At 44.4% G+C, this 27,353-nt stretch overlaps 2 protein-coding genes across 2 annotated transcripts in view; one reads left to right on the top strand and one right to left on the bottom strand.

Moving 5' to 3' along the window:
• Positions 1-2,209: 2,209 nt before the first annotated feature.
• TADA2A (transcriptional adaptor 2A) lies at positions 2,210-27,163 on the bottom strand. Its single transcript, XM_040532372.1, has 16 exons — positions 27,080-27,163; positions 25,835-26,003; positions 24,973-25,079; positions 23,993-24,052; positions 23,254-23,345; positions 22,216-22,373; positions 20,698-20,786; positions 19,876-19,948; positions 14,307-14,370; positions 12,288-12,331; positions 11,203-11,313; positions 9,707-9,778; positions 8,973-9,105; positions 8,250-8,293; positions 5,733-5,806; positions 2,210-3,794 (listed from the first exon to the last, which is right to left on the bottom strand). The coding sequence occupies exons 2-16, from the start codon at positions 25,857-25,859 to the stop codon at positions 3,609-3,611; spliced, it is 1,332 nt and encodes a 443-aa protein (XP_040388306.1). The 5' UTR covers positions 25,860-26,003; positions 27,080-27,163; the 3' UTR covers positions 2,210-3,608.
• The window catches only part of ACACA (acetyl-CoA carboxylase alpha), a 135,164-nt gene continuing 134,714 nt past the window's right edge, over positions 26,904-27,353 (top strand). Inside the window, exon 1 of the mRNA XM_040532346.1 lies at positions 26,904-26,922. The gene's annotated coding sequence lies outside the window, so the exon portion shown is untranslated. The remainder of the gene's footprint in view (positions 26,923-27,353) is intronic.

The following is a 27,353-nucleotide window of genomic DNA, read 5'->3' as shown; positions in this document are numbered from 1 at the left end:
CCGTCTTCCCATCCTTCCCCAGCCTTGTTCCATATTTAATCTTTCATGTTCACCTGAGTCTCTAATTAAACCAACTGCAATCCTTAGCAGAGAGCCCGCAGTGTGCCAACAAGCTCTGGCATTCCTGAGCGCCGTGCGTGAGAGCCCCGCGCACAAAACAAACCCACGGGCAGGCTCTTTCCTGTTTTATTTTCCTCCCCTGAAGTAACACTGACCCCAAAGCAGGGTCTGCAATGAGGACCTGCTAGCAGCGAAGTTCTCAAGTGGTGCGTGGGGACCATCTTTTATTATTGTTTACAAAAAACATGAACGGTTAGCTTGGGGTGTCTGAAAAGCATTTTGCCGGGTTTCTTTGTGCTGTTGGCAGCTGCCCAGGGGTCTGGGTGAGGAAGGGCAGCGCCGGACCCCTGCGTGCTGCCCCCGATGCCGCAGCGCCCCGGTTAAAAATAAAAGCACGCGCCGAGGCTGTGAATGGGCTCCTGATTTCCTGGGGTTGCTGCGCGGGTCCGGGTGCTGGGAGAGATGCTCGTTGTAGATAGAACACCATATCCATGGCAACCCGAACTTTTCATTATTGTTAATTACTCGTACGGTGCCAGCGCCGCACATGGCGCTTCCCAGCGCGGGTAGAGAGAGATCCCCCCCGTCTCAAAGCCTCTCCGAGCGACACCGCCGCGACAGCCGGCTCTTGGGAGGCTGGAGCCGGGTCTGGCAGGCAGTGGCGGAGACATTTTGTGAGGAGCTGGGGTTTAAAGCAGGGAGGACTGGCATGGCAGCGAGGCAGCCGGGAGCTTGGCGGTGGCTTTGTCCCCAAGCCCACCTTCCCTGCGCGTCGGGAAATGGCTCGGGGGGGCGGCAGCAGCTTGGAGGAGGTGGGCAGTGAGAAGGGGAAGGGGCCTCGCCGCTGCCTTCCCTCCTCTCTGCTTAGCGGTGCCTGGGAGAGCACAGAGGGGGAAACGCGCAGCATTCGTCACCGAAGGGATTCTTGGCGCTGGCTGGAGCAATCGTGCCCTGGAGAAACTTGCTCCAGGAAGCCCGACCTGCTGTGAAATCCGTCCGGCTGAGCTTATCCCCAGCTGGTGAGCTCAGCCTCGGCCGGGGCTGTTTGGGTGGGATTTGTTTGTGTTCGCTGGGCTTCGTTTTACTGAGAGCTCCCGGAGGAGGAGGCCCCCACCGTGCCTCCTCCCGTCACCCGGTCTGGCCCCAGCTGGCGTTACAAGCGGTGAAGCTGGGTACCCAGAACCCTGCCATCGCCCTGTCCCCAGTGACTGCCACCTGTCCCCAGGCTGCGGTGCAGGGGGGTGCACATGGATGGGGCTCAGCCCCCGCCTCACCCCCGAGCCCAGCTCCCACGGAGCCTCGTAACCCCGCAGCCTCCTCCCAGCCCTTTCCCAGCACGAGTGTATTGTGCTGGGGCCTGGCAGTCAGAGGCAACAGGCGCGGCAAGGAGGTGCTGAGCCTGGCACAGGCGCGTTGGAAGCCTGCTACCTTCCCTGCTTTGGAGGTGCCCTGTGAAAGGAGAAAAACCTGTTGTTTCTGTGCTTTGATGCTCTGCGAGGGAAAGATCCCAGCCCTGCTTCCCCAGGAAAAGAAAACTTTTCTGGTTCCCCTCCTGTCCAGCTGAAGGAACGCAGCTCTCCCCTCTCCAGAGATCTTTTCTCCCTGACACTTTCCAGATGGCCGAATTATTTAGCGCTACCCAAAGCGCGGAGCTTGGCAGCGTTTGGTCAAAGCAGGTCACGTTCGTGGTCCTGTTCAGGCCCTTTGGGGCAAAGGGGGGGGTTCCTCACGTGTGCCGGGTGGGGATGCAGCTGATTTTGGGGTGTTCGGAGCAGGTACAGAGCCAGTGACTGGCTCACATTACTGCTTTTTTGTAGAATTCATCGCATAGCAGACTGGGCAGGAGCAAAGGCAGTTTCTCTTTTGGTTTAGTGTTAAAAGACAACAGGGAAAAGCATTTACAGCTTTGTCCCTTCCCTTGGCGCTTCTGGTCTATGCGATCTCAATTTCTACAGGCTTCATGTCAACCTTCAGTAGGTCACTTGCTGCTGCTTTCCTTTAAATAGTAGCACTTACTAGGTAGCTTGGTGCCACATCCACGCAGCCACTGTTGTGCATTTATCTCCTCTCCTAGTGAGAAGCTGATGGGTACAGACTCAGGCAGTTGTGTGACCTTCACGGTCCAGGAATGCAGACTTGAGCATTTTGGATCGTTTTGATTTTATTACAAACCAAAATTCTTCACATTCAGTGGCACCTCAGGTACACAGGATAATTACTCTTGGGGGAGGGGGGCAGAAGCAAACGAACAAAATCTAAAGCCAAACATCTTAAATAGGCATCGGTATAGTTACAGGTTAGGCTTTCCAATACGATCCCCAGCTCGAGAGCAGCCAGCATCCTGCCTGCTTTGGCCATTAGGTTACTCATGGAATGTTGTTTCAGTTAATGAATTGCACCGTACATTAGCAGTGGAAGCTGATAAACAATTTACTGTCTGGTAAACCATGCCAAGCTGCATCTGGAGAGGACCATCCTCATCACCCAACTGCACTTTCAAATGCAAATGTTTTGTGGAGGTCTCCCGAAGGATGCTCTGATGCGACTGGGTGCTTTGTGGCTGCGCAGTGACTCGCTGCACCTTGTCCTGGCTTTGTCGGTCAGCTGGGTACGCGCTGCTAACGCGGAGAGAGCGAGGGCCCACGTTCAGGTTGGCAACAAAGGCTGAAAGCGCACGCCCTGGGTGGTTTGTGGTGTTCTTCACTTGTTATCTTTTGTGAGAGAGAACGTCAGGGTATGGAGTGGCTTTTTATTTATGTTCTGAAAGGCTGCTCCGCTCCGCTTGTAACATCCAGCCTTTCCAATGAGCTGGGGCGACCAAATCAGAAGACTTAAAGTGAAGGATTATATAGAACTTGGCAATCGCAGATCAGGTAGGGAGCAGATGAAGCTTATTGGTTTGTACAGCGCTCTCATGCTGTGATATGTGCTAGTATCACATAAAAGTAACAACTGCTGAGGAGCTTCCCTGGAATGCCCTCTCCCATCCTTTATCATAATTAAGTTAAAAAGACTGGACTATTGCAAGCTCTATTTTTACACCCTCTGGCATGTGCTATCTCCTTTGAAAGCTGACACTTTCAGGAAGGAGTACGAGAAGGGAGGGGACCCCGTTTCTATACCGTGTACTCACACAAAGTAAAAGGGTGACTCCTTATGTGCTGCCCTTCTGTCCTTATTCCATGGCACTGTCAGAGTAAAAGTACCGTGATTCTCTTTTTAGTTACAAGAGGTGTTAGAAGTAAATGTCCGTTCACATTTAAGATTAACTTATAAGACATACGACCCTTTCCAGTGCTACGTGGCTGTGTAATTCTGACAACAGCAGTGTTAAACAGCAGAATTAAAAGGAAACCAGACAAGGAAATGTCAGTATTCACACAATTTAACAAAGCTTCCTACTTCTTTTTACAAAAAGAAGCTCCTAAAGATTTTAAACAATGGGAAATGTCCTTCATTCAACACTGTTAAAATGTTTCACCACTGTCCAAGTGACTTCAAACCTTCTCCACATCTGTCTGCTCCGGCCAAAGCACTTCTGCCTGTCCTCATGCTTTCGTGATGTACCCTTCTCTGATAAGGAAGTCATAGATTTTCCTGGTCTTGTTCACATCGATCTTGATGAGCGCTCTAGCTTGTGCAAGTCTCAGGCCTCCTTGTTTGTTACACTCGTTCACTAAAGCAGCTTTATATTCTAAATAGGCTCCAGGGACTAACCTCACCATCTGACAGAGCTGGAAGACAAAAGGCGAAGTTAATAAACACTAACGCTTGTCACGCTTTTCCATTCTGTGATCTCTGCTGGGGGAGTAACATTGTGAATATTTTTCTGAAAACATTCCCAATGTATTTTTTTGTGTGGGGGAGGCACAGGGTAATTGCATTACGAGCTGTTTCGATCCACAGGTAGGGAGAGGAGGAGCTTGCTGGCTGCTACATTCAAAAACATTCCTGACTGAAAAATAAACTAGGAGGATGAAAGCAAGCTCTCAGCTCACAGGAGCGTAACTATGAGTGTGTCCTGCGTGGGCGTTGTTCTTTACAGACCAAGGGAAGTACGCATGCCAAAGAGACTTGCAACCGGCAATTCAGCGCGCTGGACAGGAGCCAGGGAGGGCATCTGTCTATTAATCCCCTGCAGACTAAGTCTTTAATATCTTTCTACAAAAGCAGCTACGCACACAACGCTTGCCCCCTCCAGAAATCCAGGAGGGAAACCGTGCAGGGAAAACTGCGCAGGAAAACTGCACTTCGTGTTTGGAAGTTTGGCAAAAGGCACCACGAGGCGCTCCTGCAGGCTTCAGAGAGCTGCTTTCAGAGGCTCCTGCGCTCTCGGTTAGGTTGCAGCGCTCCCATTTAGTTTCCAAATACCAGCTGCCTTCTAGATGGTGAGCTGTATTGCTCCCAGTGGAGAAACCGGCTGTCTCCTCCTTTTAATAAGGAAATGCTTAATGATTGCTCCTCATTGATAGGAAATTGCGGAATTCAGAGGAACTCAGACTTTATGTCTCAGCTGACAAGGAAATCAGATTCCCCATACACGCTAATGTCCTAGTCACAATTATTTATACACTTAATGGAGCCAGAAATGCCATGTTCCATGGTGAACCTGTGATCTGATTTTCAATGCTGCCATCCCCAGTGAAGGGGAAACAGTTTGCACACAGGGAGATCTCCGAAATACATCCGCGTTTCACAAACACTGAAACCTGCCTTGTGGACAAACTAAGATTATGACTTCTATTTAAAAACAAACAAACCAACTAACCAAACAAACAAGAAAAACAACAAACAACCCCAAACATTTTATTTCAGTAGCTTTTCAGAGCTGTCTTTCACTGAACAGCTGTATTAAAGGGTAGGCCTGGAATAGGCTGCAAAAGAAACTTAGCCACAAATGCTAAGGCCCCTTACAGCAGGCCCCTTACTGCTTCATTTCCCTCTCCTGGGGGCCGTGGTCCTGTTTCTGGCTGTTTTGTTCATCTTCCCCCTGCCTCTGAGTACTCGAAGTGACTACAAGAGTGCTCTATGTGGCTCTGCAAGCTCCAACACCAGGCCAAGCTTAACGAGTCATTGCTTAAAGAAAGCCAAATTCCCCACTCTGCTGTGTGTATACAAAGAGCTTGATATACACATTAAAGAGCAGAAATATGGAAAAAACAAGAACACACTTATCACCTCTGTGATTCACAGCAGTGTTAAAGTCAAAACAAAACAAACAACCACAACTGGTTGAGGTTTGGCTTTGAGATACCTAGAGCACAAGAGGAGCTGCATTATTCAGGCTCAGTGATCTGTCCAGTGAAGGCCTTAATGAAATCCTCTACCACTTTTAAATAGATGTTCATTAAGAAAATATAACCCTTCTGCTCACCCTGGAGCATAATGGAGGAAGACAGTGTCATTTCTGGACGTTATAATGGCATGTAATGACACCTTGGCTCTCTCCACCTTTCTTTGCTAAATAAGGTAATTTGCTGCAGCCGTGTTGTACATATTCACTAACTGCAATTAAGCTGACTGGAAAGAATGAGTGGCTATTGTGAGCAGGAAAAAGTTGTCAGGGCCTACAACTGCTGTGATGTTCACAGCACCTGGGACAGATGGTGCGAGTACACCTGTGCTGCGAAGATAATGTTGGATATAAATTACCTTTTCATTCCCTTCCTTACCTCCTTCTCCTTCTCATTGAGTTTCTCTGTCCCTGGCAGACCCGTGAGGTTCAGTGGGGGGGCGCTCCGTCTACCTGCGGAGACAAGAACCAAAAACCTTGACAAACTCTCCCAGCAGTTTGGAAGTGGCAGGGTTAGGCGTGTTTTCACAGAGGCAATTAAATCCGCATGATGTTAACCTGGTGTGATCCACGGGTTTATACAGAGAATTATTTAGGGCTTAACATAAAAATGACACTGTTTTGATAAGGCATGGTTTTGCAACTGATGTAATTAAGCGCTGTGAATACTTGTGTGAGGGCTCCTGCGCTGCTAACGATGCCTCAGCGGCTTTTGGGAGGAACAGGAGGACAATGGCCTTCTGTCAGAGGGGAACTGGCCGTGTGTAAGCTGGGCTGAACCTCCTGACGAAACTCCTTCAGCCGGGGTCGGGGAGTTCAGAGCTGCGTGGAGGTGTTGGAGCGAGGGTGTGCCCCGGGCGTGCGCAGCGTGCAGGGCTGGCCCCCAGCAGCTGTGCAACAAGTACCTCGTGAGGATGGGAGATTACTTACTGCTGGGGTGAGCAGGTGATTTCTCTGGCTACACTGGCAACTTCCTGAAGCAGAGTTCTCTTTAAATGCCTTTAAATATGATGTGGATATTGCAAGCCAAATGCAGTTAATGGATTTATTTTTGTCTGTAATGATAAACACTCCTGAAAGAAGTATCTGTCACAAGGTGGTCTGATAGTTCTCAATTTCACAATTGTTTATAACTTTGCGGAACTTTAACTGGTGTAGCTTAAACTGTCACAAGGGCTATCTGCAGGTTTTTGTTGTTTTTTTCTCCCCCTCGCCAAGTTCCAGAGCTCAGAACAAAGCTAGGGATATTTACTGACATTTTTAGAAAGCCTGCTGACCCTGTGCGGTGGGCTGCAGAGCTGGCACTGTCAGCGATAGCCCTCTGGCCCAGGACAGACGTCCCAGATTTGGCAAAGTGTGCGATCCTGGAGAACCTGCAGCTCCGTTTTCCCAGGGCCTGTTGGCCACTGCTCCAGACCCCGTCTCTGGGGTTGAAGTCTCTCTCCCCCTGCCCCTGCAGGAAAGGTGGGGGGGCCTGGCTGGGTGGGGAGTCTGGTCGGGGAGAGAAGCCCTTAAGAACTTAAGAGGGAGTGATTTCCCAGCACTGCTCCCTTCCTACAAGGCCTGTACCTCGCGTGCAGCGATGAGACATTGCAGAATTTGGTTTTGCTTTTTTAAGGACCTAGGAAATGACACACACATACAAACTACATTAAAGAAAATATATTAGGGCTGCAAATCCGAGATCTCAAAATCTAGAATTAAAGTTAAGCAACGTTAATTTGCCCTCTTGTATATTCGGTATGATGCAGCCTTTAATTATACAGACACGTGGCCGTTTTTCCACAGTATCCCTGCCTTATTCAGTATGCAGGATGTTCACTTAATTAGCAACTATTTGGTATTTTGTTTGGGTTTTGTTCAACATGTGATACTGGTTGTAAATACTGCGTGCTATCTGAGTTCCATAGGCAAAACAATTCATTTTCTCTTGGGCTCTTCTCCCTTACTGGCCACAAAATAGTTCACAACCGATTGATTTCATTCGTACTAGCCCTTCAGCTGAGGGGATGCTATCTCCACTTCATGGTACCCAGTCTGAGCTGCACAATGCTACATTCTCTCCAAAACAGCAGATTTTAGCCATCGCTGAATAGGTTTAAAACACAGTGTGTACTGATTTCTGCAGTGACTAATTGCTTGGTATTTTGACCCAAATTTCCAGGGCTTCTGTGGCAGAAATGAGGTAGAACATGTAGACTTAGCGGCCACCTAGGAGAAGTTTGGTTCAAGTGGTTTATGAGCATCCACACAAAAACTATAACGGAGAGACAGAACTAGAAGCTGGTTTTCCTCAGCAACATTTGACAGCCTTGTACTAAAACTTTATCCTCGTCTCACTGCGTGCCATTTGGTGACTGCAACAAATGAGGCTATGAGTGTACAGAGGCCTTGTCCACAAGGGCCTCAACTGATCCCTGAATCCATCCTTACTGGGCACTGAAAGAAGCAGGGCTCCTCTTGCTGCTTTATTGCCTGCTTCTTTGGTAACTCTTTTTTGACATCCTTTCCTCCCAGATCTACATTCTGTTGGGTTCATATTGCTATGGTATGTCCTATATGGCTCCATTAAAAACTGGATTAGCTTTATCTTTTAAAGGTAAAATTTTGTTCTCATGTGAAAAATACTTTCTATTCTGCCTTGTTAATGTAGCTTTAGGATGGGTTTTCAGTCTGTAAACAGAAAAATCCAGAAATTCAGCAAAAATATAGGCTTTGCATGTGGAATGAGCTGCAAGTTGAGACAACATTGACTAAATCAGTTCTTAACTGTAAGACTTGAGGACTGACACTTCTGTACTCAAGAAAAAGAGTCACTCTTCAGCTGGTTGTCTGAACAGTATTACTGATGTATGGCTGGCTGGCTTTTCATCACACACCATCATCTAACAGTTACCTGAATTTGAAGGAACTGGTACTGTGGGAGTCAGGCCAGAATCACTGAAAAGAAAGGAAAATTTCAATTTGTCGTCATATTTTGTAAGAATAACTGTGTATATTGGCCCTGAGACTACTTTTTTCCAACTTCTAATTCAACTTGCATAACCCAGGCCCTGATCTGAAGTCAACAGGATTTCTAAATATTTACCACTCCCAGATTGAAGACCATGTCTGAAACTTTTTTTTTTTTTTTTTTAAAGAATGAAAGATTCAGTGGAGACTGACTGGGGAAATTACAGATCATCTTCTCGGATCACGTAGCATACAGGACGCACTTCCTTTGCATCGCAGCTTGTTCCCTCAATCAAAGTGCTTGTGCAGGGTGACTAGACATTAATAATGCTGCTACATCTAAAATAATCTGAAACATTTTTAAGTGTCATCTCTGCTCTCATTAATATCCTAAAAGACCTCATCTCCCTCCATGACTTTATTAACAGCAGTTAAGTTCCTGAAGTATAAAATACAGAAAACGGAGACTTTGAGCCCACGCTAGTCACTTCCTTGCCTGAATTTCAGCAAGTGTTATTGCTCTTATCTAGTTTCTTGCCCTTCTGAATTTTGCAGACTGTTCCTACTGTAATAAATTGGGAATGCATTCGTTATTACCAGACAGAAGTGTTTCTGTACCTCTCTGACTACAGCTTGTGTGTGAAATGCAGTCTTACTGTAACCGTACATATCAGCTTGTCGACTGAGCCACTGCTGGCAGGCACTGCTGTCCTGGATGTACTGCAGGACTTCTGACAGCATCGTGCGCTTCAGGCGTTCCTCGTCTCTTGTCTTCTTCAGGTGATCGTACGTTCTCGCACCTGGAGGTAACAGACAGCACATTCTCTCCAGCTGCCTTGGTCAGAACTTTCAGACTGCTGTTTTTCTGCTTTAGGAAATCAGGCAGAAACTGTTCTCTAGCCCTGGACCAGACTCTGCTATTCTCCCTCATGACAACTACTTGGCATAAGAAGGTATTGGACTGCACCCCACACCCCTCCCTGCCATCAATTTCAGGCCAAAAACAAATAAAAAGGAATTCCAGGATACAACAGGCCATTTTATTTATTTAGAGGTATTAGCCTTCTCTCCAGACATCACACTTGTTGACAGCCAGTCAAAGTGCCCAGAGGTCCAGCACTAGCACCACTGTGCAATGCTGTACATTTCTCCTAGAACTTTTGTGGAAGGGTGACTAAAGCAGAGCTTGGCTAGGCGGCGTGTTCTCCTAGCTGATGGCTCAAACCAACTCTAAAAAGCACAGCAGATAAGATTACTGCTAAAGCCTTGCTCACTTAAAGAGCTAGGTAAACACATTTTCAAAATAAGTATCTTTGACTTCAACACATCCTAAATACTGCAAATTCATCCTTCCACACCTTGATGAATGGGAATGGGCTGAATAATGCATCAGGTACTTACTACAGAAATTGGTGATTCCTGCTGCTCTGTATTCCTGCAGTCGTTTTATTTCCCTTCGCAGCTCAAATTCCACTGGTTTACCCCAACAGGAAGCAGAAGGGAAATCCAAAAAAAAAAAATGAAACACCAAACGTGGGTCAGTGGGGATGGCAGTGAATGGTGGTGTACTAGGAATATTCCTATTTCTTTTTTGTCTAGGCAGCTGGGCTATGAAGCGTACAGAACCACAGACAGGGTTAACCTCTCTGCACAAGCCCGTATCAGATCTCAAACTCATTGTCCGTGTCATAACACACTTTGATCACAGATTTAAGCTGTTTTCTAGCATTTGAGTGCTCAGAAAAGTTATTTTATCTTCATGCTTTGACAGTTTCTTTGCCGTACCCTGGACAAAGCAAGTAACAATAATGTAGGATTTCTGGAAGGCACTTCAATAGGGCTGAAAAACTACTCATCCAGGCTCCTTTAGAGCATCCAGTGCTGTCTTTGAACTATGATTTTTGTAACTGGACCTTCTAAAATTTTTCCTTGTAGACAACTCTTTCTGAAATTGCTAAGATTAAATACCCACATTTCTTATGCTCAGAGATATTTACTGCGTGTAGCTGTTACTAGCTGGCTTCAATGCATTGCTTGGATTTACAGTGAGCCACTCATTGTCTCAAATTTGTTTAGTCATAGTACTCAGGAAACCTGTGTAATGTGCGTGTGCACTTGACTCTCAGGTTAACGTGAGGACTTTGCTGTCACTGCCACAACAAAACTAAGCTCAGGACTAGCACTCACATGTTGGACTCAAGATTTGCAGGATCATGCGTTTGGTATTCAACACAGTGTCCTGAAAACACAGTCACAACTATTGAAATGCTTTGTTCTTTCTAATGAGCAATAATCTTCCCAGTTTAAGTCACAGAATTAAGCAGGATGTAATGCCTTGTATTGGAATTTGACTAAATGCGTGCTGTGATTATGCATAAAGACTCGGGATGATTGGATGATTCGGTGATGGAACAATGCCTCTCCCTTTAAGGTAAGGAACGTAATGACAGCTGTACTATGTAATTACATACACACATAATAGTTTAATAGTTTAACGCATATCTTTCAAAGAATTCACAATTTGCTGCCAGCTCCCTATCTCTCAATACAGACACAAGTTTTAGGGACTTTGTTCTTTCAACGACACGCAGTGCCAGTAAAGGAACAATGGTGTTTGATAAGAAAATACTACTTTTAACATGTGACTAGCAGGTTTGGTCAACTGGGAAATCAAACAAAGCACTGGGACACCCTTTAGTGGAAAGAAACACTTGCTACACATGTAATGTATCAACCCACAAACACATTTGTTTTTCTGAGGTAGGCAGACCAGGGAGGAGGAGAAAACAACCTCCTGCCTTCCAGGAGTGGTATATATTTAGGAAAGGCTGTAGATGATGCAACCCCTTATTATACCTGTTGAAGAATGTATATGCTAAAATCCTCAAAATACCCACATGCATGGCTTTCAATGAACTTATCATGCTCTACTGGTCCAAGAATTCGTGCAAATCGTCGCATTGTTTCATAAAGGTCTTGAACCTCCTTTGGATATCGTCTTTCCAAAACTACAGGGGGGAAAAGTGACACACTTTGTCAGCAATGTCTTTGGACTTGTGAGATTATGTTGAAAAGACAGAGGTACTTTCATGGTAACTACTAATAGTTCCCTACACTTGGGTGTGATTTGCACCAAAATGGTAAAACAAACAAACAAAAAACAGTGGCTAAATTCACAGATATGCCCAAATTCCATTAGTTGCAACAGATGCTGAGATACTGACGGGCAAAGTACTTAGGAAAAATGCCTCTACCATTAGTACTAGTAAACTAAATTAGTGGTTGTATTCTTTTCCTTTATGTAGGTAAGGCCTGTATTTATAAACAGTAGCTTGAATAATGGGGCCAGAGTGGATTGAGGCCCCCCAAAAATGTTGGAATGCTAACAAATTTCCACAAATCACTTTCAGCTATTATAATAAAACATCAACCAAAAAACCCACATAAAGTTATACATAAATTATTTGTATCCTATATTACTCCTACTGTAAAAACATTAATTGAGGGGAACTTGGAGGGACTGTACTAGCCCCTGTGAACTGCCCAAACGTCAAGATTTGGTATGCTTCTTTGCCATTTTGGTATCACAACTACAAATTTATTAGTAAGAAGCAACAAAATTATACAGCCCTTGCAATTCTAAAGCCATAAAGGACAATATTTAAATGTTCTTTGATAATTTTTTAGACTACTGAGATGCATTTAAAAGACCTAGATTTCACCTCCACTCCTCTCCCTACTCAGTGCGGAGACTGAAATGCTCTTGAAGAGCAACTCAGAAGCACTAACTATACCACTGAGCTGGGAGCAGTTAGAGCCAGCCAGCTGGAAATGGCTGGAGCAGGAGGAAATTTGGTGGAATTCAGAACAACTGAGTATGGTCCCATATGCATAAACCATGCTGGTGCACTGGAAGCAGTGAATATACATGAATTTGTGCCCCGATTAGAGGCCACTTTAAACAGTTACACTTGGTACTCACTCTGAAATTTTCTGAGGTTGATTAGGCCGTGATCTCTTATAATTCTGTAATTAAGAGCAAAATGGCATTAACAAAAGGCATTTATTCACGTGTTACCTCATAGATACAAAGTCTTTAGAAGACACTTTGATTTAAACTATCACGGGGGCCTAAAACTAGACACACATTAGATTTCTATAACCCTGGCTAGCTGAGGAACATGACGCAGTGATGCAGTGAGGTTTTAATCAGGGTAGGCTTTGGATAGTGGTGTGCATTAGTCCAGCTCTGGCAGCACTAAGCACAAAGGGAGCTACAGTTGCTTTAAAGGGTTTGAAAATTCTTTGTTTAGACACAGATTTCGCCTCTACAGTGTCTTGTAACTTGTCTTTCCAAAACTGGAAGCACAGCGAATGTCTCATGAAGCATGATTTCCAGCTTCAGCAATGTCCTTCTACTAGAGCAAGGGTGAGAGATGGAGGGTAAACGTTGTCACTGGGAGCAGGAAGGAGGAGATTTCCATGACAGCTTGGATTTTAAAAGGAAAATGTTTTAGATAACTCACGAGTTTGAAATGTTCATGACAGGATTGGGGAAATGAGCACTGTAATAAGGCAGGTAAGATATTTACAAGGGGATGACAAATACATTTGTCACAGGTTTCTGGAAATGTCATGTGGCCATTGCTATGTGGCAACTTGCTCAACACCCGACTTGATTCTTGCAAATGGTACGAGATACCGCACAGCTAGGCTCATCAAGGTCAGCTTGGACTTTGCTCTATAAAGCCCATTCCATTTTCTTCACTATGTATAAAAGAATGTTCCTGTCCCATGTAGAGATGACCTACTGAGGGTGACATCAGCATTTTTACATCATTTTCCGGATTTTTGTCCCATCCAGCTGGAGAAACTTTACAAAAACTGACTGATACCGGTTACGTAACTGAGCCGTATAGCACTTTTTTATTAAGAGATAATGCACCAAAATGGAAATTATACCACATAAATATTTTTAATTTATGAATTATAAAGAACCAGGTCAATAGATATCAGCTCCTAACCTGTCCTTCAGCAGAATTATGTTGTATTAGGAGAAGGAATGGAGGAGTCTTGCTACAAATTACTAATTCTTCCATCAAGCAATAATACAGCAAGATATAATTTTAAATATTGAACAAAGTATTTGAAAGTTATAATAAAATTGAATTTGATGAATAGATTGAGTCATTTGAAAAAGCTGTCAAATGAACTGAATAAATTATTCAAACTCATGCCAGCAATATAGTTATCTTCATTATACATTGTGAAAAAACTAACTTATGGACCACTAAGAGTCAAAAAAAATGATGTAAGCATTTCTATGGAGAAAGTATGTTGGGGGGGGCTAGCAATTAGTCACAGACTGATAGCTTTTTTTCCCCTTAAGTAGCAAATAAATTATATGCAGTCCATCGACATTACATGGGGAACAAAAAGAACAGAGATTTGTCTTCTTTTCTGGTTCCTACCTCTGGATCTGCCACCAGTTTCCCAGATATTATTTCAGTTCTCACCCTGCAGAATGACCATGCCATCTCCTAAGGTGTCCTAGAAACTTAGGTTTTTTAAATATAACTGGATTGGGGATAGTAATGTGTAGAGCACTGTGACTGTGATTTTCCTGCAATAAGGAGCATTGGAAAATAGGCTTTTCAAAATTAATGACTTGTTTTGAGCGTTCAAAGGAGAGTTAAGGTGTGTAGAGGTCCTTTGTAACCCACGTGTACAAAAAAAGGATCAAGGCCTGTTAATCTGTGTTTTCTGCCTTGGTACCATAGCTAAAGCCATATGCTTGATCTGAATCCATGCAGAGAAGAACTACACATCTAGAATGAAGCCTGTCATGCAGACCTCATAGCAGAAGGTCTCCATACCTGGCAATTGTCTGGAAGGGTGCTACAGGAAATTAATTATGCTTAGTATTAGGACAGCACTGGGGGACAAAACATGGTAACGAAGCAAAGGAACATAGTTATTGCTTTATTGCTTCAAAACTCACTTTTTTCTTCTCTGTCTTTCCTTTAACCTGGAATGATAGATATCTACAACTGCGATCTTCAGAGCTGCAAAATAGAAAACAAAGATTAGAAAATACATAATGAATCACTGTGTTAACGCTAAGTTTCAAGCCCTTATAATCATGGCAGGCCGAAATTGTCACTTTGATGTTTGAAAAATCCCATGGTAATTTTATAAGGGCATAAACCCACCAGAAATTAATATTCTTCAGACTGCACATGTTATCTGTAGGAAGTTTCTCTTGCTGCTTTCAAACACGTTACTGCCTGTAAATAGGAACTTGGGTAGATCCTGAGAACTCTTTTCCTTTATACAATCTTGGACTGTTTTACCATTAGCACGTATTTGTTCCTTCATACGTGCCATTGTTAAATATTCCTTCTCCTGAAAAGTAAGTTTATCAGATTTAAGGATCTGAGGTACCACTTTTGGACAAAGGCTTCTTTGCACATAATGAGGAACTCCAAAAAATAGAAAGGCAAAGTTCTGAACTGAGAAGATTCAAAGTAGCCTTTGCTACGTCTAAACTTATCTATCTGCTAGAAGAACAAAGACAATAGTTCACGGCAATGTGGAGAAGTACAGGAAAAAGCCATGCTCATTAGAAATCATATCCTTTTCAAAATGAAATCTGTCTGCAGTCCTGGATGATCCACTCAGAGATCCTTCAGCTTCTTTTTCCTATGACCGTCAGGTTAATAAACTTTTTGGGTAAATTCTCAGAAGAAAAGATAAGGAGACACCTATCACCTTTCCTTCCCTCATTTTGTTAAATAATACACAAATTCTAGGTCATTAAGTGAGCGTAGAGTTGGTTGGCTTTTTTTTCCTTTACTTTAAGCATTTCAGTATGCTCCCAGAAGGAGCCAGGCTTAAGACTTGACAGTGGGTTTACAGTCTGCAGAGACAACATGCAGCTGCTTGAAACTAGGCGAGAACACGTCCCCTTTCAGCCCCCGCTGCTGCGTAAGCAAAGGTGGCCAGAACGTGTCAGAATCCAGAATCCACCCCTGCTCCTGTAGTTACAAGAAAAGAGCAAAACCGATACTGGCTGCTTATTGATTGGACTCTCCAATAAATAATGAATAAGGCAATTAAGAAAGAAGTGTGGTTATGTGGTTACGTGTCTATTCTAAAATATGTGTTTATGTGTAAACACCAAGAAGCCCTTAGCCTCTAGGCAATTCATCTGTGCAGTCTGCTGGGTAATACAATTTCTCATAACCAGGGTGAAAGCCCAAGGGCTGTGCACATCAGCTTAGGTGCCATCGCTTTTGAGTTACACTTGCTGATCCTCTATTAACAAAAAAGTCTTGAATTTATACAAAACTGATTTGATGTTAACCTAGGAGCAAAAGATTATGTATGAAGGCAGGAGGGGTAGTACAACGTTCTCACTTCTTTTTGGAAATCTCTTTCAAAAGCAGTGTTCAAGAACCACCGTGTATTTTCATAAAGGGTATTTAAGTTTCCTAATTTAAGAGCAGGCATGGGTAGTGAATTCTCCTTGCTTAAATGTGGGGATAAGAGAACGGGAAATGCAGTAAGTTAAACATGAATGAAATATATTACTAAGTGTTGGAATCAGTGCCAATTTATGGAAAATATTTTTGTATTTTTAAACCCTGTGCAAGCTAAGCTAGCATGTTATTTTCTGGGGTATGTGTGGGCAGAATTTAATGAGTACATGCACAAATTGCACTGGAGAGCCTCTATAAATATCACAAGCAATTGTGCACCAATAAGCACTGCATTTTGATGCTTTCACCTAAGTGCACAATATTCCAAAAGAAATTACGATCATCTGGGGAGGGGAAGGAACATTCACGAGAATAAATTAAGGGAAAAAGGGAACTTCTGTGTACAGAAAAAAGAGTATTTACTGCCACATGTTCTTTTGGAGGGCCTTTTGTTTTTGACAAACATATTCACAAAGAGACAACTGATTATAAGACCTGGAATACGGGAATAACTCTGACTGTTATACTGTTACCTGCTGCACTGAAATGAGAAAAGAGACACTGTACGAACGAAAATGATTTGACTGCTCTTTCCCCCATGGATTATACTAGGGAGTTACTTGTTTGTACTGGTAACTGAAGATAAGTTGCCATTCTGTGAGATGGTCAGAGTAGCTTTGCAGGATCCAGTGATAGGCAGGAATTCAAGGCTTCTTTCTCCGTTCCAAAAAATCAAAATATTTTGGTTTCTTAAGACAGTGTCCAAAACAGTTTCTTTACTTTTCATTCCTCTTCAGCCTCATTTGGTCTGCAAAAACTTTTGAACGCTAATGAGTGAGAGCTTTGTTTCGTGCTAACTAACCTCTGCTTGGCATGCAAGGCCCAAATAATGGGAAGAATGCAAACTAATCAAAGCGAACAGGCTGCGTATCCAGTGTGTGCCTGGTTGGTACGAACTTAATGGCTACAACCCAAATTTACTCCCCCTAGAGGAAAGCAGGACTCTAAGCAAACAGGGTATCTACCTGCAGAGTGTGTCAGAACCCTCCATAAAAGAATAAATACCATGTAGTATTTCGGCCATTGTCTTGTATCTTATGGAAGGAAATTTCACTATTGTACAGCCAGAGTTGCAATTTATTCCCACTCACTTCTAAACGTGCAGTTTCAGCGATTACTTGTCAGCATTAGAAGCAAAAAATCATTTACGTGAGAGGGAAAGGGGAGAAAAAGCCTGAGAAAAGGTAAATTACTAATATTATAATTCAGTCTAATGGAAACTTGTAATTCATGAAAATATTCAAGCTCTCTGAGCTTGAATAAACTGATGAATTTTTCATAAACCTGATAATTAATCTATGCTGCAAGACCTTATCGGGGCTTTTCTGGGTGATAAATGTGGCAAACCGCTGTTTTACCTCTACCTTAAAAAAAAAAAAAAAGTTTACTATATGGCCAGCAAAGAATTTGTCTCAAGCAGGTGTAGTGGAAGACAGCCACAGGGCTGCTTTTCAAGGACACTTCTGCGAGATGCAGTGTAAGAAGTTTGCCAGTGGGCAGGGCTGGGGTAGTGTGGCACCTAAGAACCGTTGCCGGCACGTACCGAGACAGGACAGGCATCCTTGGGAGCGACTGCCAGAACTTGTGCCTCCAGGGCTGCCTTGCAACCTCCTCTGCCTGCAACTAGAAAGTGCAAAGATTTCCTAAGCAGTCCGAGCGCCTGCCCCTTCCTTCAGATCCAAATGCTGAACCATTTTGTACGGTATTAAGTCATGCAATTAAGCTGCAAAATATTCCCAGCGAATCAAGCAAAGTCAGCATCTGAGATCTTTAAAACTGCAGGACAGGAAGAGATGTGGCTCCTTCCTTTTTTCTTCTAGCTTGGAGAAAGCAAAGATCTAATCCCAAAGTTTCTTTTAGAAAAGAATTCTTTCCCTCCCTGAGATGCCTCATGTAAGAGAAAAACAGCTGGCTAGACCCTGCGACTTCATTTCTGTAGAGGCATTCTCTCTCACGTAGGCAGATCCAGAACAGCTGTGGGAAGGGAAGCTGCCAAAGTCCCTGAGCTAAGAGATCGAAAATGTAGTTGGTCACGCTGCCTAACCTCTGCCAAATGGAGTTTTCACAAGGCAAAAGCCTGATGTTCTGTACTAAATACGCAAGACAACTAAAGAATGGACTAAAGAACACCCAATGTAATTATCAGGCAAAATATTTGACAGACAGAAGGAAGTATTTTTTCACACACTATGTAATTAAATTGCAGAACTCCTAACTCAGTTGTGCAGCTCAGGGCTACAGGATGTTATGGGAGCAAAAATACAAACATATATATAGTTCCAGCAGTAGTTAGCTAAGTTCATGCAGGACAGATTCTTTGGTCAAAATGGTCTGAACACAACCTGTGGCTCAAGAAGTTACTAAATTAATGACTGCAGGAAACTTGGAAGATACACCAGGAAAAGTATCAGCTTGTACTTGTCCTTTCTTACACTCTTCTGTGCGTCTGCTTTGGGGTACTAGCAGGATACTTACCTAGACAGACCTTTGGTCTGGCTCTGCATAGCTTTATGATATTCTGAACGGAATGGAAAGCTGATTTTTGTAGTCAGATTTACAACTTAAACCAGGAGGCTGGTAGGAGACATCTAAATTGGCTGAATTGTGCAGGGAGAGGAAGAAATGTGTGAGGGGTATGGAAGAATGTGCCGATAAACAAGCTTGAATGAACATTAAACCAACAATTAATGAAGAGAACTAGGAAAGTATTTTGCTTTTCCAGTTTACCAGGGCTCACTATAGGACATGGAAGCAATAAAATATGTTTTAATAGTAATAAAACAGTGGAGAGATGGCACAATGCATCTGTGACAAGTCCAAAAGCCAGCTCCCCTTTCAATAAAAGTTAAAAGGGAAGAGAGATTGATGTATGATTCTCATAACCTTTTTTGTGCCAAGGGAGTTTGCATTCCTTAAAACTATGTGTACACTGCTAAATTTCAAACTGATTTTGTAAGTTTGGAAGGACTGTCTGTACGTAACAGGATTTGTCTGTCTCCAAAGGGTGGTAAGACTTTAGCTGGGAACAGCCTGACATAGACGGAAGAATTCTGAAGCGTAAACACAGTACTTTTAAACATTATGTGTACTTATAAATGTGGGGAAAAAAGTATGATCTTTACTTCTCTATGGATTAAAACCTAATTTTAATACTTTCTGTTATTTGGTATCACAGAAACTCAGTAGCAGTAAGCGAACTCATACAACAACCCTCGTCACGTACAACTAATGCTGCTGTAACTCTGCTATAATATGGTGTGCACGTTTAACACAGTTTCAGTGTGTTGCACATAGACTTGCATGATATTCCTCCTTGCTGTCTGTTTCAGTATCTATCTAAATAACAGGTCTCCTAAAGGAGCAGTGGTTGGAGTAACTGGCAACTCTTCTAAGAGTATAGATATAGTAGTAGAAAAGGGTATTAGCAACAGAGGGGAATGTGTTCCTCTTCTTTCTGGGACAGAACAAAAGCTGTGCCTTGCTACGATGCTCACACACATTGTGTAGATGGAAAAAGTACCTTTCAGATAGGAGGGGAGGTAATATCAAGGCATGGTGTTTCTGGCTGCAGTAGTTCTGTAGGTCTTTTTATTCAAACACTGACGTGCCTGTTTCCAGTCACACTGGCAGTTTAGATACTTTTGTTCTACCTAGCTATACTTCCTCTGCAGTTGATACTGGATAAAGAATCATCTGTGCTTTTCCTAAAGAGCTGCCTAGGTCTGATGGAGACTACTCAATTTGGGTCATGTTCTACTTTACAACTGGTTACACTTCAGTAGTGAGTAAAGTGCACTATGCGATATGTAAGTACCATTTGTACATCAGTTGATTAAGAGCTTTTAAAAGAGATTTGAAACAGAGGACCATAGAAATGTCAGTGTTTAAACCTCAGTAGACAGAACAGAGATCATTAAAAATGTATGTTTGCTTTAAAATAAGGATGTAGAGGAAAAAAGACCCAATAAAACACTGTGTGCGCACTGTGAAACATTGCTTTCAAACAATGTATGAAAATATGGGACTTACCATGCAGAATGTCTGAATCATCTTCTACAAAATCAATATCTCTTAAATCCCACTCAGCATAGTTGTCAAACTCCTGTTCAGAGGGGATTAATAAACTGTCACTAGCTAGCACTAAAAAACTGGTATCATGTTTCAGTACACATATAAGTACTGAAAACACAGACGCTTACACATGCATGGCTGTACAAGGTTCCATCCTTGAGCAATGTACATCACAGGGGAACTTAAGTTCTGGCTGTAACCAGAACAGGATACGGTCACAGGATAATGAGAATTAATCAGGTTCTCCCCATGGCTCCCACACTGTGGTGAAAATTCTGCTCAAACATATAAAAACAACACACCCCTCTATGGTGGAATTCATCCCTCTATGTATAGGAGCTTGTTTTGCAACAGGAATTGGGGCCCTGGACCCACAGCTAAAAACACTGAAAACAATGCAGCCTTTCAAGAGACCTTTGGATCAGGCTCCTGTGTGCTTCTCCAAGGCAAATGAAATAGAAGCATACTGAATCCGACCCCTTTTGCCAAGCATCCAATTCATGACATCGAGTCTGCTTGAGTAAGAGCCGTTCACAGTGGACGCCTGGTGGCAGCAGCAGCCTCACAGCCCGGGGACTCTCGGGTTGCCTGCTTGCTGCTTCGCAGGCCTGCAGCGCCACCTCTGCAATTAAATCCTTGGTTTAATCAGTCTGCCCTGTCATTCTGCCAATGACTTTTCTATGAAGACTAAAGACCTATAGGCAGAGGCATGCAAGCACGTGTTTGCTGATCTCACATTCAGTAGCAAATATAAAATAATGAGAGAAGAAAGAGTCTTACCTCGACAAAGTCAGCTCTCGCTGGCATATACCCAGCCATATCTCTGGAGAGCAAGGAATCAAAAGTAGGCCGTGGGGGGTCATCAGCAGCTGAAAAAAATACAGGTTTTCAGTTGTTGTGTAGGGCTTGGGGTCTTTTCTAACACAAAAAGATTGTATATAAGTGTATCTTTTGAACAAAAGTGGGGATAATTAGTTGAAGAAAAACACCCTGATTGAGGTTTTATGCAGGGTTATATTCAGAAGTTTATTGGGAGAAAAATACAGTAATCTCAGATCTTTGCAGTATTCTTGAAAGTCAAACACAGAAATTCAAGGTAATAAACAAGCTATAAAACATAAACTCTGCATTTCAGAACTCAGCATCCCCCTGGTAAGCCTCTGCCGAGACTTGCTCTCAGCGTGCAGGTTCTTTTAGTTAATAGCAACAGGGGTGTTAAATCTGCCACCTTCTGGGTGCCATTTACAGAGAGCTGCAATTAAGGCTATACAGCTCTGAAGTTTTACAGCGCTTCCCAGCTGAGGATCTCAGTGTTTTACAGACAATAATGGACCAAGGCTCACAACAAACTTGTGAAGGAGCTGAGCGTTATAAGTCCCATGCTACAGATAAAGAAAGCTGAGGCACGGAGAATTTCTCTTGGCCCATGTCACATAAAAAAATCAATGACAGCCAGGAATAGAACCAAAATTGTCCAGTTCCTACTGCTTTAGCTCTAAACACTTTATAATGAAATTTAAACCTCCAGATATCAAGCAATCTTTTTGCCCAGCTATTTTGGGGAGCCTTACACTGGAACAGCTGACAGATTGGGGAAATTGTAAAGATGTTCAATTTAAGTAAACCTGGTCATTTGTTAAATTGCTGAAATTCAACACATACTTTTTAAAAGCAGTTTTGAAAAGAGAGGTATGAAATCAGTATTGCTTAAAGGGAGTGATATTATGACAAATTTCACCAGCTAGGCCTGTACAAAACAGATAATCAGATGAAATATTTTAGAGGTAGAAACATCTTTTCAGTTAAAATTGCTACACAGGGTCTGGCAAAGATAAGCAATCACCTCAACATTGGGGTGAGAACGCACACTGGTAATTACAAGAAGCACATGCTGTTATTTTGAGCCACATGTGAGGTAGCTTTGAGGTAGCTTGTCTTTTGAATTAATATGTACATCCAGACTTTTGCTATGGTGATTGCTGCGAATGACCGTTTCTACTGGTCTGGCAGAAATTTCTGGTTTTCAGCAGCTGATGTCTGTATCAGGCCACTCTGTTCCTTCCCCTTTCCCACTGAATTTGTAGTCATTTATATCTGATACAGCAATGATTTAGTACGGTGTACAGAAAACCCTACACCGTTCAAGTTAGCCATAAAAACAAGCTCTCCTTTTGGGAATGAAAGTGAACTCTATTGTGTGGTATATGTCTTTCTCCAGAGGCTGCTATCTCAATTTCTGAGGAGCAGAGACCTTGCAAGGAAGCTCCCTGTGTGTGCCAGCAGGCAGGGGGTACTCACGGTGGAATGGGATGGCCGTTTCGCTGTGCTGTGCCTCCTCCACCTGCTTCAGGTTCAGTAATGTAGATGCAAACAAAGGGTTGTTGATAAAGTGTTTCATATAATGTTTCTCACACTCCTCCTTGGATTTTGTACACATCTGGTTGGCTACGTCCTGCCTGAAGTGGGGAGAGGGGGAGGCTTAATATGAATTACACAGAAATATTGAATTCTTTTCAAAACATTGGTCTCAGATCTATAATGAATATGCTGTAGGATCTAGTCAAAAGGGACTAGATATTTCCAGTAGATTCACTCTTCCACCATACTAACGCCTAGCCGATACTTCGATGTTTGATTGAAGGTACTGAGCTTGGGAGCACTTTTTTGGTGATGATGTCAGTTTTCAGCCTTAATTATGACTGTACACATAAGAACTCACAGTTCTCTTTCTGAATAGTTTGGTGTTCTGTACTTTTAATATAGCAATCTTTTTATGAAAGAGAAGAGGGTTAACTCATGCCTACAGATCTCCTTTCCTTAAAGATGCATAAAAATCCTGTAGCAACTACAGAAATTAACAGAACATAATGTAAAAATATTAAATATTTCCAATGGTCTGTTCTAAATGTGACAGAAAAGCAGGATACAAACAAACAAACAAAAAACGATACCTGGCTAGTCAACTGTAAGCAAACTGAAACCAAATGGGATAAGAAACTGCAGTTGCTTTTTACACAGGAGTAAAATGAGGCACAGAAAATCTCGTGCAATAGTTGAGTTTCTTCAAAAACGGGTGACTTTAACGTGAATGGAGGGAGCTTTGTGCTTTGCTGGAGGTGCCCTGCGTCACACAAGAGGCCTTCAGCAATGTCCTTGTATATCTAATAGTTGAAAACAGAATCTGCTACCCCAGTCTTCTGCTTTAGCTGCTAAATTAGCGTCTCACCCATGAGTCACTGAACATTCGTCGTGTACTGATGCATTCAACAGTGCAATCCAGTGAAATGAAAATCTACCCATCATCCGCTGAAATTGGCTGAGCCGCTAAACTCTCACCAGTTTCCAAATCCACAGTCCATCACAGCTTCTAGCAGTGCCATTTCCTCTTGAGCTGTCCAGTTAGGATCCAAGACAGGGAAATCTGAAGTCTGGAGAAAAGAAAAAAAAAAAAAAAAAGGCTAATCAGACTGCTGTGATTCTCTGTTATAATCCATCAGATGGATGAAAAGCAAAGAAGCTCTAGACTACAGGGCAACACAGTGTATAGTACTGGCAGTTTTAAAATTTTTACCATCTCATGAATCCTGATAACTGTTGAATTATTTAAGCTATTGAGTCATCACCTACAGTAAGGACTTGTTTGTTCTTACTAGTTTTTTCTCCTGAATACACTGTTACACGTTCTACCTACCAGCTGTAATTTGACAGTTATGTGATGAAACGGTAAAAATTACGAAAGACTTTTTAAGCGATACATTTCTGGGGGAGAAAAAAACAAGAATAAAGAAACAGAAGTTGACTCATCACGGTTAAAGATCTGGTAATTCTAGTGAGATGCATTGTGCTCTCTAGGCAGAATAAAAAATGTACCTTTAAATGTCTCCACTATTCCACTGTGTTCCAGGTGGACGTTTTTCTTTACTCTCAAGGAAGACTTTTAAAAATAGTTCTAAACCTCTGAATCGAGTAATTGTTTCAGTTAACATTTTCACGTAATATTAGTAAGCAAATTCTAACTCCTGGGAAGTTACAAGGGTTCAAGATTGAGTAGGTATAACCTAAAGGGAGCATTTACCATTATCTCGTAAGTATGATCACTTTGATGTTTCTTGTATTCAAATCCTCGCGTGAAACACTGTAGAACAAAAGATTAGCATTATGTTACTCTCTCACTTCTGTCCTGAAAACATTTTAACCAGCTTCTTTTTTCCTTTTTTTCTCTGACCACTGTGTATATGAAATATCCAACATATCCAACCCGATATGCTAAAAATGATATTTATTTTTTCTGATTTCACTTTAGAAAAAATGTATAATGGTAGAACAATCTGTGTTAAAATAATTGAGAAGCTTTGTAGTGTTCTTGTCTCTTGCACCAGGACAGTTTGCAGGTATTTTCACCACTTAAATTTCTGTTTCTTTTTAAGGACAGGTAAAAGAACAGAAATACATCCAATGTACAAAATATGGTTTTGTTGTACATACCTGAGCATAAGGATAAGCTCCTTTTTCAGTATTAGAGGTTATTTCCATTTTTTAATCATAAATAATGCAAACTTATTTAATAATTAAAACCAGTAGTACTTTCTGTGGTTATCTGACCACACATAAGATTTTTAAATAACCATATCTGGCCACAGTTATTGTAAATATTGCAAATTTCCCCCTAATTTCCTTTTCCATTTGAAAGGAAAAAAAAAAGTTGTGGGGACAGGGAAAGGGTGTTGATGGGTTTTATTTTCTATGCCATAAAAAATGCCAGCAACAATACCTCTCTAGACACGCAGCAGCATGCTCTGTTACACAGTCAGGCTGACTGCGTGTATTTAGGTAGCTTTGGCTGCCTTCACAAAGATCTCCTTTGGCTGCTCATGCCTCAGTTCTTCAGCCTCCCATATTTTCTTTGTCATTTCCCTGTCCCTGAGCAAATAAGTGTGTTGATACAAGTTTGCAGAGATCAGTTATTAATGTGCTTATGGAACAGCCTGGCACCGGACAGGCCTTTGATGACTTTCTCAAAGAAATGAAGGTCTTTGCTTTTATCCTTGCGCTCACCTGCAAGCAGAGGAGGAAGGGAGGAGGCCCGCACTCCGCACACTTCACGTAGGGCTCTGTGAGGTATGAAGAGCAGCCTCGGCACGGAGGCTTATCAAAGGGGTCATCTGTGAAGCCAAAAGTAAATCTCATGCAACACAAACATGGCACTGGTTTTGCAATCACCCCAAATCACTTGTGTCCAGCAATTTAAAATGAATCTCTTCCCTACTGCAGCTTCTCCAAAGATCTGTTAAAAGCTCCTCCTTCAGCTAGAGTTGTAAGGCAGATTTTGGCACTTCATCTCTGCTACAGACCCGGTGCACTGAGGGCCAAACCCAAACGTGTGCAATCGACTCGGAATCAAAGACGATTTTCTCTGCAGCAGCCTCCTGGTACAACTCAGCAGTGCTGCCCGGGGCTGCTGACCAGACCCACGGCCGTCTTTATGGAGCACGCTGCACAGAGAGCTGCAGCCTCCCAGCCACCCGCCCCATCTGACTCGAAAAGCATATTGCTGCGGTTGGAAAGGCATCACCTCGACGGTTCTGTAACCCGTCCAAGCCTCAGACTCTGCTCAGATTGCTGAGCAAGGAGTGAAGCACTGCCCTGCAAGTTCTTATTCTGCTCATTGCAAGGTAGTCAAAACACTGTCATGAGCAATATTTTTTTTTTCAAAGAAAATGGATTTGAACTAGCCCAACTGTGAAAAGTAGACAGAAACAAAGACCCAAATCATTCATGTAGTCACGCTGTTGAGAATGTGATCAAAGAAGTGACCCTGTGGATCAAATATTGCTATTTTTCTGTCTCTCTCCCAGCCAGCTGCCAACAGCTTTAAACAACGCCAGACACTTTCTGGACGTCATCTCGGGGCACTTACTGCTGAAGGAGGCCAGGCGCTCCATTCCTCTCCCCGGCTGGTATCCTTGCTCCTCTGAGTAAAGCTGTCTTGCTGAAAAGCCTGCGGCATAGGCTTTGCCCTGAGCAGTATGTCCCACAGGGGTGTCCTCTGCCTGCAGGAGTCTTGGGGGAAGTCCTCCTGGAATGTCCTGAAGAGAAAATCAAGAGGGCTGTCAGCAAACAGGGGCCATCTGACACGGCTGCGTGCTTTCTGCCCGTGAGGAGAAACCAGATGCGGAGAGATGCGACGTGTGGCGAGAAGAGACGTGAGGTGCTGGGGATGCTCCTCGAGGGCCCCACCACGGACGGCGACAGAAGTGACCGCAGCGCCAGCAACCCTCACGGTACCACGGCGCGGCCGCCCTCTGGCCTGCACCATAAGGGATGGAGCCGGGCGGGTTTATAGCCGGGTTTGGCACTTCCCTGCCAAACCCCGTGCGTGACAGTGCCCGCCTGTGACAGGGACCGACATCGGGGTCTGCGGAGCCCAATTTCGGGACCGCAGAAGCTCCGAGCGTTCTCTAGGAGCACGGTGGCGGCAGCCGAGCAGCCCGTGGGGGCTCCCCAAGCGCCCGGCCAGCCCCACACAGCGCTGCCCGCCCAGCACCACTGCCGTGGGAAGCCAAACTCGGCCGTCACGGGCTCGCAGGGACGCTGGCACCCCCCGAGGGCAGCAGGGACGGGGAGTTGGGGCTCGGGCAGGGGCTGGTAACCTGAGGGGGCTGCAGGGCACAGGGCCGGGAGTCGGCACCCGGCTGCCCGTGAGGCGCCGGCCAGCAACGCCTTCGGTCAGAGGCATCCTGCCCGAGCCTGACTTGGGCGAGTGCTCCCTCCCTGCGGTGTTAATTACACGTGTGAAATATTAAATTATTTCCACAGTTAACTGGTACCGAGCGGCCCCCCGCGAGCACCCCCCCGGCCGCTCCGCACCCCCGAGCGGAGCAGGATGGGCACGGGGACCCGCGGCACGGCCCCGCCCCCCCCGAGGCCACGCCCCCTCCCCTCAGACCCCGCCCCACCCCAGGCCCCGCCCCTCCCGCCGAGGCCCCGCCCCCCGCGGCCCACGAGGTACGTCACGTTGCGGCGCGGTGCGGCCGCGCGCCCCGCGTTACCCCCCCCCCACCCCCGCCCGCTCCCCGCTCACCCCGCCACGTCCCCCCCCCATCCCGCCCCCCGCCCCCCGGTCCGCAGCGGGCCGGGCCCCGCCGCCCCCCCCCCCCCTCACCTCGCGGCTGCCGGGCCCCGCGCGCGCCGCGGCCTTCCGCGGCCCCGCCACGGCCGTGCGCGTGCGCGGGGCGGGCGGCCGTGCGTGCGCGCCCCCGCCTCGCCCCGCCCCCGGCCGCGGGCTGAGGGAACGCGGCGCGGGCACGCGGCCTGGGCACGGCCGGGCCCGGCTGTGAGGGGGGGGGGTCGGGCTGTGAGGGGTGTGCCTGCCTCTGGTGGGCCCCGTGTCCATCTGTATAGGATGTATATTTATATAGCGCCCCGTATGTATACAC

This window comes from Cygnus olor, chromosome 20, assembly GCF_009769625.2.
Source record: "Cygnus olor isolate bCygOlo1 chromosome 20, bCygOlo1.pri.v2, whole genome shotgun sequence".
In the NCBI taxonomy this organism is placed as follows: Eukaryota; Metazoa; Chordata; class Aves; order Anseriformes; family Anatidae; genus Cygnus; species Cygnus olor.
This window is presented reverse-complemented; position numbering and strand designations above follow the sequence as displayed.